Source organism: Benincasa hispida, chromosome 5 (genome assembly GCF_027475165.1).
Source record: "Benincasa hispida cultivar pf3 chromosome 5, pf3_genome.v1.1, whole genome shotgun sequence".
NCBI lineage: Eukaryota > Viridiplantae > Streptophyta > Magnoliopsida > Cucurbitales > Cucurbitaceae > Benincasa > Benincasa hispida.
Genome location: NC_143482.1, coordinates 20,958,044 through 20,971,662, shown reverse-complemented (window position 1 = coordinate 20,971,662; position 13,619 = coordinate 20,958,044). Strand labels below are relative to the sequence as shown.

General features: G+C 36.4%; 1 protein-coding gene across 3 annotated transcripts in view; it reads right to left on the bottom strand.

Moving 5' to 3' along the window:
* The window catches only part of LOC120069911 (ABC transporter C family member 2-like), a 121,072-nt gene that overhangs the window by 49,670 nt on the left and 57,783 nt on the right, over positions 1-13,619 (bottom strand). For all 3 annotated transcript variants that reach the window (XR_016529687.1, XM_090313816.1, XM_090313817.1), the window contains exons 8-10: positions 8,781-8,805; positions 7,605-7,661; positions 5,733-5,798 (exon numbers count right to left, since the gene is read on the bottom strand). Coding sequence is in view for 2 of the 3 variants with exons in the window: in XM_090313816.1 (XP_090169942.1) it covers positions 5,733-5,798; positions 7,605-7,661; positions 8,781-8,805 (148 nt within the window). In the remaining variant the exon portion in view is untranslated. The remainder of the gene's footprint in view (positions 1-5,732; positions 5,799-7,604; positions 7,662-8,780; positions 8,806-13,619) is intronic.

The window sequence follows — 13,619 nt, the reverse complement described above, 5'->3', positions numbered from 1 at the left end:
TTTTAAATGGTGACCTAATAGAGGAAGTGTACATGAATATACCCCCAAGATTTGAGGACAAATATACTAGAGGAAAGGTATGTAAACTCAAGAAGTCCCTTTATGGGCTGAAACAGTCACCTCGAGTCTGGTTTGAAGAGTTTACCACTGTATTGAAGCAAGATGGCTATACTCAGTGTCAATCTGATAATACTCGATTCATCAAACATTTCTCCCCAGTTAAGATCACCGTGTTAATAGTATAAGTTGATGATATAATTCTTACAGGAAATGTTTTTGATGAAATAACTCGACTGAAGCCACTCCTGTCAAAGACATTTGAGATCAAAGACTTGGGATATTTAAGGTTCTTCCTAGGGATGGAGGTAGCAAGATCAAGCAAAGGAATTTTTGTTACCCAACGAAAATACACTTTAGACCTCTTAAAGGAGACTGGAATGAGCGGATGCAAACCTGCTGATACACCAATAGATGCAAATTCAAAACTTGGAATTAATCCCGAAGACGAATCAGTTGATCGCGACAGGTATCAACCGCTGGTGGGAAAATTGATATACTTGACTCACACCCGACCAGAGATTAGCTTTGCAGTTACTGTGGTAAGTCAATTTCTGAACAAACCTACTAAGAAACATATAGAAGTTGTGTATAGAATATTGAAATATCTCAAACACAATCCTGGAAAAGGCCTTATGTTCAGAAAAACCATGCTGATTGGGCTGGATGCTCTATTGATCCTAAGTCAACATCGAGATATTGCTCCTATGTATGGGAAAACTTAGTAACTTGGCGCAGCAAGAAACAACAAGTAGTGGCTCGAAGTAGTGCTGAAGCTGAATTTCAATCATTAGCCTATGGAATTTGTGAAGGAATTTGGCTAAAACGCCTTCTCACTAAACTTCAAATTAAGACTGAAGGTACTATAGAAGTATTGTGCGATAATCAATCTGCCATAGCCATTGCAAGAAATCCAATACATTATGATAAAATGAAGCATGTCGAGATAGATCGTCATTTTATCAATGAAAAGATTGAGACAAATACTATCAACTTGAGATATGTGTCGTCCCAACAACAAGTCACCGACATATTAACTAAGGCTTTGCATCGAACAAACCTTGGTAGACTAATTTACAATCTTGGAATGGCTAGCATATACCATTCAACTTGAGGGGGAGTGTAGGAAATCAAGCTAATTATGCATTTGTAAATTAGAGAATTAATTTAGATTATTTCCTTATACCTTGAAATTATATTCTTTCCTTATAGGTGTAGATTGACGGCTTAATTTCAGCACATTAATTGATAATCCTCTTGTATATATTGAGTCTTTCTCAATCACTCAAATATAAGAACATATCTTTTTTTTTATACCTAGCTTCACATACTTGTAACACCCAGACCCTTGCAGGATTCCTTAGGTTGAGAGAAGAACTCGCAATTAAAGCTTTGAAAAAGAAAAAGTTTAGCTAAGTCCCTAAACTATGCCTTGGAGTTAAGAATACTTGATGGGAACCCAAGCTGGAAATTTGGAGGGTAGAATTTTGGCTAAGTGTCTGAACTATGTTTTAGAGGAAGCATTGGCAGAAAAATTTCTAAGTGTTGGGACCATTTGGTTAGAAGTGAATAAGCGTTGGTCTAGAAGAGAAGAGGAAAAGAAAAGTTTGATCAAGTATTGGGAGAAAAAGGTTGGGAATCAAGAATTAGAAACATAATAGGTTGAAGTCAGAATTTTGACTAAGTGTTCAAACTATGTTTTGGGCCTGGAAAACCTTAAGGGCATGAGTTGGCCTAAAAGGAGCAAAATTTAGCTAAGTATTGGAACGGAAGGTTGGAAGTATAGTTGAGCATTTAGGAGGGATAAATGTGCCTAAACACTTAGGAGGAAATGGAGCCATGCGTATGAACCTTGAGAGGAGAAGTTTGAACTCATAGCATGGTCTGAAAATTGGCTAAGTGTTAGAGGCAGGAGTTGGACGCATAGTTTAGTCCATAGGGGGAAGAATTGGTTAAGTGTTGGAAAACCATGCGTTGAACTTTGCACAACCAAAGTGAGGAAATAGGGTTGGACGCATAGTATAAGGATGGTGAACGCATGGTGTGTTCAGGTTGGAAATTTGGCTAAGTGTTGGAAGAGAGAGTTTGACGCATAGCCACTAGAGATGTGGAAATGTGACTAAGTGTTTAGACTATGCTTTGGAGGGAGTTGACAAACTTAGGAGAACCTCCAAGTGGTAAAATTTGGCATGCAAAAGTTGGGAGGAAAAAGTGGAACGCATGGTATATTTAGTGGTAATCAAGTGTTGGACAGCTCGTTGTACACACCCCCTAGTAGGGGCATGTTGGACGCCTAGAGGATGGAAAATGGAGTGGTTGGACGCATGCCTCGAGAAATGGACACATTTGGATGCATGATGGGTGAACAATTATGTTATGCATACACTAGTTGGACCAAATTTCTAAGGAGATGGAGGCTAACTCGGAGGTGGACATCGTAGGAAATTAAGTGGCAGCATGACGTGAATTTGACTAAATGTCAAAGCATGAGATGGACGCCCAAGGTACCATGAGGAGCATGCAAAGTGTTGGAGTGACACTTCAGAGGGTAGCATGCGTTGGCCTAGGGGAAGTGAAGACACGTAAGCTTTTCATGCAAGTAGGAGGTGTCAAAGGCTATGCGTTGGCTCAACATGAAGAAGACACTTGGATTTTCATGCAAAATGAGGTTTCGTGCGTTGGGCACTTGGAAGGGATGATGAGGACGGTTTGTTAAGGCTTATAGATACCCCAAGGGAGCCTTATTTCCCATCACAACTCAAAGCTCTCCAAAAGAGGACTCAAAAGAAGGAGTGTTGAAGAGAATTAGGGTTCTGGGGGTAGGACATGCATTGGAATGGACCAACCATGCGTCCATAGGGAGGTATGGGCATCCAACTGAGTCTGAGATGAGTTGAGAAGGTAGCCCATGCGTCCAACCTGCCTGGGGAAGCAACCATGCATCCAACTGGTGTTGAGGAAGGCTACCATGCGTCCACAGCTGTCCTGAGTTGATCTGAAGCCTGTTTTCATATCCATTGGAGTTGGTAAGCTAAGTTTAGGGCCAAGAAGGTGTTCTAAGGTTGTTCTAGCCCTAAATATGAGATTCTAAGTTAAAATTGGACTAGTGCAGGCCTGGGATTCCCGAAGGAGACAAAAAGTGAGAACGCTTGGAAAAAAAAGGGGGGAAATACTACTGACAAACTGTGATTGACTATTTTGAGAAAAGCTTTAGAAATTATGTTTTTATGCTTTGAGTTGTTTTAAACTCTAGTTTGAATGTTCATGTGTTGCTAAAAGTTAAGGTTTTTAAAAGTGATTTCAAAACTATTAGATCTAGAACCAAGCCGAGAGCTCTACGTGCATGTATGACAGGTGCTATGCATTGAGTTGGTTCCGCATTAGCAAAGATTGAGTGTGTTGAGTTGGTTCCACCTCAGTGCTTGAGAGTATTGAGTTGGTATACTCCAAGAAAACTAGGGTACAGGTTTGATTATGATTTATTATGCGCTCAGTAAATTTATTGAAATGCTTTGCTATATAGTTTTGTGTAGTTTTAATTAAAAAGTTTGTTTATAAAATGTAACTCACTGGGCTTCCCAGCTCATATTTTCCCCCAGGTAGCAGAAGATGAGGAGTTCCAAGGTGCTGCTGAGGTCAAGGTCTGCCACACTACAACCACACTTCTGAACTTAAGCTGCTTTATGAGTTTCTGTAATTAAGGATCTGTAATTACTAAGTTGAGTTGAGAATTGCGTAAACCTTGTACTGGTTGTAATAAAATAAGTTTAGCCAAGAGTTGTTTATTTTTCCTTGGCTGTGGGTTTACTAAGAAAAAGAGTTAAGAATGGGCAACAGGTATCACAAAAGCCATCCTCACACCTCCTTCAAAGTTGAGAGGTGAGCTCAGGAGGGGGTGTGAACTCTGAAGGAGGCGTGACAATACTCACCAAACCAAGACTTCAAAGCTTCTTTAAAATTCTGAGATTTAAATAAATGACAAAACCTCCCCACCGTCCAGCTTCTAATAACAGAGAGCATTAAAGAATAAAGGGCATTAAAAAAGAGATAATAGTATAATGCTAAATATCAGGGTAAATTTGAAATTGAATTGAATTATTCCTCTTTCTTACTTTTCAATGATACAAAGGTTTGTCTTAAATAGAAGAAAGAACCAAAACATAAAAGGAAAGAATCCTACCATAATGACCACATTCTAATTGCATCTCATATAATAAAATAAATATCAAAGCATAAACCAACAAGTATTATTGATAAACCAAGTTACACAAGGTTAAACTACCACCATGTGAAAGATTGAAACATTTCCACCAATCAAGTTTCTTTGGTCCTTGTAATTAATTCCTTCAAATTCGGTATTAAATGACCATATTGAAAAATAGTCTTCAGCCCTAATATGGTCCAAAGTTTCCTTCAAACGTTTCAGCTTCCTGCATTGAAGCATTACGGACATCCAAGCTTCAACGGTTGATATAAAGAATTCATCTTCTTTTTTTGTTTTTGTCATCAGAAATAAAAACCCCTTAATCCTCCATAATCACGTGCAGTCTGAAAAGGTCAAGGGTTGTCAAAATAACTGAAATAGTTCACGAGAAATAATGTTTTCGAAGATCCAAGGGATAAATGTCATCATAATTCAAACAAAAAATTCCAAGCATTTGCATGTGATACTGATTGTAGCAGGAATAAACCCAAGTTTCTTTTGACTTGGATTCTGGCAGTTGTAGAATTAATCAAGTTAAAGGTGTTGGACGAAATATTAATCAGACTGCCAAAATATTTCCCAATTGCTTCAAATGTTTGAGGCTTCCCAAAATGGTAATTGCAAGTTCTTAATCTCAATATATCCACCATACCCTTTCAGAAAACCCAGAAGACTGCTTATTACCAGACCCTTCTTCAATACGTAAATGAAAATCACCAAATGACTGTCATTTGTCACTAATCTTGAGAGCCCTAATATAAGTTCTTCATCAAGATTGAGAAGAGCTTTGTCAGAAAAGAAAGGATTTATACAAACAGGGGCACTGAAGTATTCTTCCAAAGCAACCTTAATCTCAAACCATTTGTTATGTGTGAACACTGGGGATTACTAATAAATTTTGAAATTCAAACTTTCCACTTCATCTGATTTTCTGACCCAATAGAAACCATAATCCATAGCCTTAAACGAAGCATGATCTCCTTTGAAGTTCAGTTGATGCTCTAAATAAAGGTCCTTTGCACAAACGTTAACAACATTGTATTTTGAGCGCTAATCACTTTTCATTATTTCACTAAGAAGCTTCATTTCCTTTCCAACAAATAAATAAATAAATTTTTAAAAGAAGAAGAAGAAGAATACTTTGAGAGTATACTAAATAGAACATATATGACAAAAATAATAATTCTTTTATGGTGAAATATATCAAACTAATTTTTAAGCATACAGATGCAAATTTATTGACTTTGAATCTCCTTGTATAAAAAAAATATATATATATATATTATATAAAAAAATGGATATTTTAGTTAACATGTCCTTGTTTTGTCTGCATCCCATATTTTTTTAAAAAATGGTGTGTCGTCGTGTCATGTCCATGTCATGTCCTATTTGTGTCTCCTAATTGCATCCATGCTTCTTAGTTGATATGTATAGATTTGACAATAAAATAAAACAGGAATTTGGGTCATACCATTCCAGTAAGCATCAAGAAGGCATAAATGTAACCAATTCCAGATGGATCTCCACGTTGCATGGACTGCAGGTATTTGAAACAAATATGTGAACATATACAGGGACACAATTCAATAGGAAAATGTGCTAAAAGGTGCAAATGAATCCAGGCTTTCATGCTAATGTAAATTCCCACTTTAACAAAAAGTTTTGTAGCCACAAGGACAATGCAAATTCCCTAATCAATATCCTTTTTAACTCCATGATGTGGTAACTAGGATAACAAGATATGTAGCATGTAATACATTTTCTAACAGCAAGTTGTTTATCCAAATGTGAGCAAGTTAGTGCTTAAATTTTGTTAATGATTCATTGTTTGGAAGAAAATTGTTTGTTCGCCAAGCTTTTGTATCATCTATTGCTCCAACTAATGCAAGTGCTCGGCTAGAAGATGGTTTTTTTTTTTTTTTTTTTTTTAAAGAAAACAAACTTTTCATTGATATAATGAAAAGAGTCTAATGCTCAACATACAATGAAACAAAAAGGGAATACAAATTTAAAGAATACAATCACAGGGCAATCCAAAAACAAGAACAGAATACTAATCAAAGAAACTAAATGCACTCCAATTCAAATAAATATGTTGCACCAAAAAAATTAGCAAAGAGTTTGGAAAGAGAACACCAAGAGGAAGCATTGAGCTTGCAACTTAGATCTAGCCATGAGAGAGATTTTCCATGGAATGCCCTCTTATGGGTTTTTCTTTTTTTTTTTTTTTTTTGAAAAAGAAAACAGTCTCTTCATTGAGATAATAAAATGGGACAAAGCTCAATATACAATAAGGAAACAATGAGCAACAAAAACTAAGATCAGAGGTGCACCCAGGCATCTCAACTAGGTTGACACCCCCTTAGCACCTTCATCATATCCAAATTATCCTAAAGAACAAACAAGTATGATCAAATGTCCGATGAATAGATTACAACTCAGCCAACAATACCCTTTGATGGTATTGGTAATCTTGTATATCATTTTTGATCTTTGGAAATTAAGACAACTCTTGTAGCTCTTGCAGGGTACATTACATGGTCAAATATTTGTTATTCTTACCGTTTTGAGTTGAACTTCCAGGTTTCAAGGCTGGTCTCAAGATTTAACGGTTGGATGTATAGTTTGTTTAGTTTCTTTCATATCTTTTAGACGGTCTACTGGTTGTTACTTGTATTGAGATTGTTGAATATGGAAAGCCTTCTACTTTCCTTACCCAGTTGGATTTTATTCCCTGTAAATTGCATTTATTCTTATTCTTACCATATGTACATTTTTTTCGTTATAAGTTTTTTCCATAGTTGGCTAATATAGTTGTATATATAAGGGATGCTCCCTCTTGTAAAATCACAAGAAAAATAAGAAAAAAGTTTAGAATTACAACAGAGATGTTTGATCTTCCATCCCTTTTTGTAAGTTGTTACTACTGTGTAATTTTTCAATTCGTCAATCAAAAGTTTATTTTACATTTAACTGGAAGAAAGAAACATCCAAGGAGGTTTATTGCCCCACAATTGTACTGTATATTATACTCCTGTAATCAACCAAATACAGAAGATTGTTCTTCGTCATAATCCTTTAATTGTAGGAAATGAACTTTTTCACACTGGAAGGACATATAATAAAAAAATTTAGACAAGCATAATATTCCTTCAAGGCTTCAACTAATTGGCATTCCCACTCAGCATCATCAACAACAACAAATGGTATGCGATGCAAGTTCACTTGATGAACTACCAGGCATCAAACGTTTAAAAGAGAAGAGAGTTATTGTGATAAAGAACCAGCAAGAAGTTGGGGAAAGGGAAAAACAGAAAAAGAAAGAGAAAGAAAGCCCACCAACCTCGAGAATTTTATTCAAGATGACGGGTCCCACAAATTGAGAAATATCATTGCCAATCTGTAGGTCCTACGACATGTTACTCAAACAGAGGGAACAAAAACAATATAAATAAACATAAACTAAAGGCAACTTCTGACAAAATATCCTCTTTCATTGGAAAAGGAACGCCAAGTCTTTTTAACTTTATTTTTTAAAATGGAACATTTATATCTAATTGTTGAAGTGTTAAGAGTTGACCCCCACCTTTAGTGGGTCCTCCCAAAATTATGTACAGTTCATCTTCATGGCATCAACTTGGAGTGCCTAAACAAGATATATTGTAGTTACTCTACTTTCCTTCTGAATCTAAATTGGATGGCTTTCATTTGACCCCTTTTTGGGAAAGGAACAACTTGTTGGTTGTCTCTTTGCCCTTCCTTTTGATCTTTTTGTTGGTTGGCTTCTTCAATGAGATATTTCAATCTGTTTCTTAAATATATATAAAAGTTAAACGGAGAGCTTCTTCTAACTCCTTTGGCTAGTAAGGTCAGTTCATCCTTCCTTCTGTAATCCTCCTATGAACTAATACTATCAATCTCTTTCTTCAAAATACAAAATAGGCCCACTTCAGCATTACTGATAGAAGCACAGTGTTTCTATAAGCCAAACGTATAAACAATGAAAAAGGTACCGTAGATGTTTCTTTGAGGTCATCAGAGGAGATTCTTGTTTCAAAGATTTTTAGGAGTTTTATTTTGGAAGGGTCAACTGTCATCAGCTTTGGCAATCTCCTGTTTTTTTAAAGGTGTTGGGGTGTCAGATTTGAATGCTTCCAAATGCTTCGAGGCTGGATCTATCTAAAGCTTCTCTTCTCTATCAAGCCTTTTATAATTCTTGTTTTACTAGGGATGCAATTCCATCTATTGATTCTTGTTTTACTAGGGATGCAATTCCATATATTGAACAACCTTTTTCCTTTTCGTTCATCGATGAGAATTTACTTGAACAGAATCTGTTCTATAGGTTGTACAGATTGTACAACTGTGTCCTTGTCCTTGAGTTCAATGGCAAATTCATAGAAAAGGAAAAACTCTTCACATAGTGCTTTCCTCAATCAGCATTTTGGTCTATACAATAAACACGTTCCCAGATTTTTCTCAAAATGTGCTAGCTATATCAAGGGATAGATCACATTACCTTCCAAAGGCCACCCAACCAAAACCTATAAATGCAAATGAGAAAAGAAAATTAACGGACAACACAAAGATGAAGCAGCAAAACAAGTAGTACTCTATTATATACCACCCTTTTTTTTATAGAATCAACAACTTTTATTGAGAAAAAATTGAAAAAATACAAAGACGCACAAAATAACAAGCCCACAAAAGCACCCTTTCTAAAGAAAGGTCTTCCAACTAAGTAAGATGTTACCTAGACAATAATTACAAAAAAAAACTTGAAAACCGAAGCCCAAAGCGAGACATGAAATCTCACCAAGGGCTAAACCTCACTTGAGTCCTTGCCCAAACCTCTAAACACTCTATTGTTTCTCTCCCTCAAATATCCCACAATAAAGCGCACACCCTAGCAAACCACAAAAAAACAGCATTTCTCTCTCAGGTGGATGGAGAAGGAACTCTTCGATCACCGCACGAATATTTCTCTGACCTGCAACCTAAACATCAAACTCCTACAAGAAACAAATCCACACAGCCCTTGCAAACTAATAACCCAAAGAAGGTGATCTAGGTCTTCCTCCAACTTTCGACAAAGAATATAGCAAAAAGGACCTATTAACAAAGTCATCTTCCTAACAAGTCTATCCAAAGTATTCATTCAGCCTAGCAAAACTTGCCATGTAAAGAATTTTATTTTCTTTGATATCTTAATCCTCCAAACAACACTAAAGACCGACTCACAATCAGGAGCAAGATCCAACAACATTCTAAAAAAATATTTACATGAAAAGACTTCAACAGATTAGGGCTCCAAACACGAACATCCCTTCTCCCCACCCTAATATGGCACTCATCTAACAAAGAAGGAAGAGAGGCCACCTCCTTCATCTCCCTATTGGATAAATTTCGATGAATCTGAAAGAAAAAGACATAGAGTTCTTGGACCAAATAAAAAAATCAAAGATCAGACGATTTTTATAGTACGATAGGTGATAGAGATAAGGAAATGTAGAGCAAAGGGGGCCCATTGATCTTCCCAAAAATGTATCCTTACCATTCTTGTAACATCTCGAATTTTTCAGATAATTTACATTAAATTATCTTGAAATATTTGAGTGTTATTTTGATAAATTGGGGATAAAGTTTTAATTTGGGAGGCAAGATAATTAATTTAAGAAATATTTGTAAAAAATTGGATTTTAAATTCAATTTAAGGCAAAACTGGATTAATTTATTTTGGAAAAAGTGTGTTTTTAAATTGATTAAATATTTGGAAGGATGTAATTTATCTCAACTATTGGATTGTATGTTCCCTTTAATTTTAGTTTGGAGCTAAAATTAAGTTATTTGGAGAAGTTAATTAGTTTAAGATTAATTTGATAAGAGATTTGGAATTTTTGGATTATTATGGATAGAGATTTGAAAATAAAGAAAAAAAAAATTAGGATTTTGAAAATTAAAAGGAATTTGAAATTAAGAAGGAAAGGGGAAATTGTGATTCTAAATTTATACTCTTTAATTTTGGAGTTTGATCCAAATTAGAGAAGATAATTAATTTAAATTGAGTTTATAAGAGAAATTTGGATTTAATTTAAATTAATTAGATGATGGATTTTCTAGTTAATTAAAATATGGATTTCCTAATTAGAGAAAATGTATTATTCAAAAAGGAAATCTAATCTATCTACTACTTTTCTAAAAAATAGATTTCCTAATTAGATAAAATGTCATATTCAAAAAGGAAATCTAATCTATCTACCACTTCAAGTTATGGAATCCCAAATAATTTAGGATGAGGACTATTTTTCCTCTATAAATACAACCATCCACTTCATTCCAAACCATTCACTTCATTCCAAAAGGAAGTCAATTAGAGAGAAAAATCCCTGTTACTTTCATATTTTTTTAGCCGTTCGCTATTGTGTGTCTGCCGCTCACTGCTGCTCACAGGATTTCTAGTTGGTGAGTTGTTGATGATTTTTCTTTGGATTTATTGATTGGTTCTTTAGTACACACTGAATTTTGGGCCAAACTTGATTTACCTATAAGATTTGGAGCATCGATTCAAGTTTATGAAAGTCGTCAATGTACTATTCAACAAGTTTCGGAGCTTTGGAGCACATAATTGGTGAGTATTAAAACTATGGAACTTTTTGGATTAGTTATAAACGTTGGAAATTGGATTTTAAATCCTAAATTATGATTTATGTGTAGATTTGAATCATTGAGCGATGTCTGGAATAAATTTGGAGTAAACAAAGCATTTGAGACAGTAATTCAAGATTTTGTTGGAGGTTGTTTTCTTGGATTAATTTTGGAATTTCAATTCGAGGTAAGTAATCTTACTATTGGAACCGCCTATGTGTCAGACGATGAATTTAAGATTAATTTTGAGGATTCTAGACTGTTTGCATCGAGATGCATGAGGATAAATAAGCTGATCATGATTATGTTTCAAAGCATATTATGAGTGCTAGCATGAACTAAGTTATTTTGTTATTATGATTTGCTAGATGATATGTATTTGCATGTTGTGGGACTATGTTTTATGATGCACGTTATATTACCCCTACCCATAATTAGATACCCACTAGAGGTGGTAATCTCCTTCCGGATTTCACCAAAGGTTTGTGTTTCCTTCGAGATTTACAAGAGGGTTGTGTTTCCTTCAAGATTCACCAGAGGTGGTGATCTCCTTCGAAATTTCACCAGAAGTTTGTGTTTCCTTCGAGATTCACCAGAGGTTTGTGTTTTCTTCAGGATTCACCAGAGGTGGTAATCTCCTTCGAGATTTCACCAGAGGTTTGTGTTTCCTTCGGGATTCACCAGAGGTTTGTGGGTACACCTAATCTACAGTAGAATGGTTCAACTAAACACTAGTTAACCATCCCATGAAAAGTAGAGGTTTATGCATGTCTCACTAGAGAGTAGCATCTAGAGGACATAGATGCTTAGCCTGACCCCGGTAGTGGGGTTACTTACTGAAAATTTTATACTCATCCCTTCTTATGTTATGTTTTTCAAGCAAGTGCAAGGACATACCGGCAAATGACAGAAGGATTCTGTGATCGTGCCATTGGGACCAGAGAGATGCTTCCGCTCATGTTTTCATGTTTAAAAATTTCAGTCTTGATGTTTGAACTTAGAGTTCCATTGTTGAAATTTTTATAGAATTTCATGAAATTTATTTTGAATTTATATTTCAAGGGGATCCCAATCAAAGATTTTCAGTTATTTATATTTTACAAAATTTTATTTATTTCATAAAATTCGTTTGATTTAATTAAAATTTGTGAGAGAGACGTTTTGAGATTTATGCATGCAGTAGTAACGGCCTCGTATAAGTCCTAAGGAGCCGAGTTGTTACAATCCCCCACAATACAACAGAGAAAATGAGAAAAAGAGGAAAGCTCAAGCGAGATATCTTTCCACGGATTATGACTTCTGCCCTTAACTCCATTAGTCACACAATCATAGGGATGGGTGCCATGCTTTCTCACAATGATCCTATGCCACAAGGACTTGGGCTCAAAGGCAAAACGCCAAAGCCACTTAGCCAACAGATCTTTGTTACAGATCCTTAAATTACCAATCTCCAACCCATTTTGATTCACAGGATGTCTAACAACCTCCTAGCTAACCAAATGAGAACCCTTCCTTTCATCCATCCCTTCCCAAAGAAAGTCTTTTATGTGCTTCTCAAGGCTTTTGCAAACCAAACTGGGAGCACGAAACAAGGAAAAGTAATATATGGGAATGCCACTTAACACCGATCTAATTAAAGTTAGTCTACTCGCTTGGGAGAAAAAACCTTTTTTTTCCAAAAGACTAACCTCTTAAGGATCTTCTCAAAAATAGGATTCCAAAAAGAAGTGGCCCTTGGGTTGTCCCCAAGGGAAGTCCAAGGTAATTATATACTAGATATAAGTAGCACACATTCAATTCATCTTCCTTACTTCACATAATTCACTTTTAGTCAAAATCTAAAATATATTTGTGATGCAACTCCCAACTCCCAACTCTAGGGTGGAGATTTCAGGGACAGATGATTGAATTTGTTGCTGGAAAATGTTATACTGAATGACTATTATTGTTGAAAATAGGGTTTTTACCCTAGGGATATTTTTGTAATTGTCTCTCACCCTGGGCTCTCTACTGTCTATTTATTCACCCTGTTCTCTTGTATTCAGTGTATCAATTAAAAATAATAAGAAAAAGATCTGTATCGTGTTTTTTCTCCCTATTCTAGGGTTTCCACGTAAACTGTGTGCTGGTTTCTTTCCTTTCTTATTTTCATCATAGTATCAGAGCAAGGGGACAAAACCCTAGCCATTATAGAAGAGAACCATCCACAGTCGCCTTCAGCTGGTGGATCTTCGAGTTTTGATATGAAAACTGCTATTCGAGCAGCTGTGAAGGAGTGTTCTCAAGCTGCCTTACCGGAATTAATTTCTGCAGTCCAGTTGCAGTCAACAGAGAGCTGCTGTCAATGGGAGCCGCCTCACCTAACGGAATCCAGCCGGATGTTCGTGCCACACACAGACAGAGCCGATCTACCTCGCCTTGCGCCGCCGTCGACTAATTCGGCTCAAATCGGGTACGTCCGCAGCAACCCCTCCGATCCGCCTCACCTCGCGCTACCGTCGACTAATCCGGTTCAGATCGGGTATGTCCATAGCAACCCCTTGACGAACAGACTCGCAACCTTCGACTCGAAGTTCGATCGCACCTTCGACCTGCAAACGCTCGACGGACAGACTCACAGCCCTCTTGATTCGCGCCGACTGGCTTCGCACCGGCGTGCCCTAGGGTTTCCGCTTTAGATCCAGCGAACCCACCCATTCGGTAAGAAGATCTG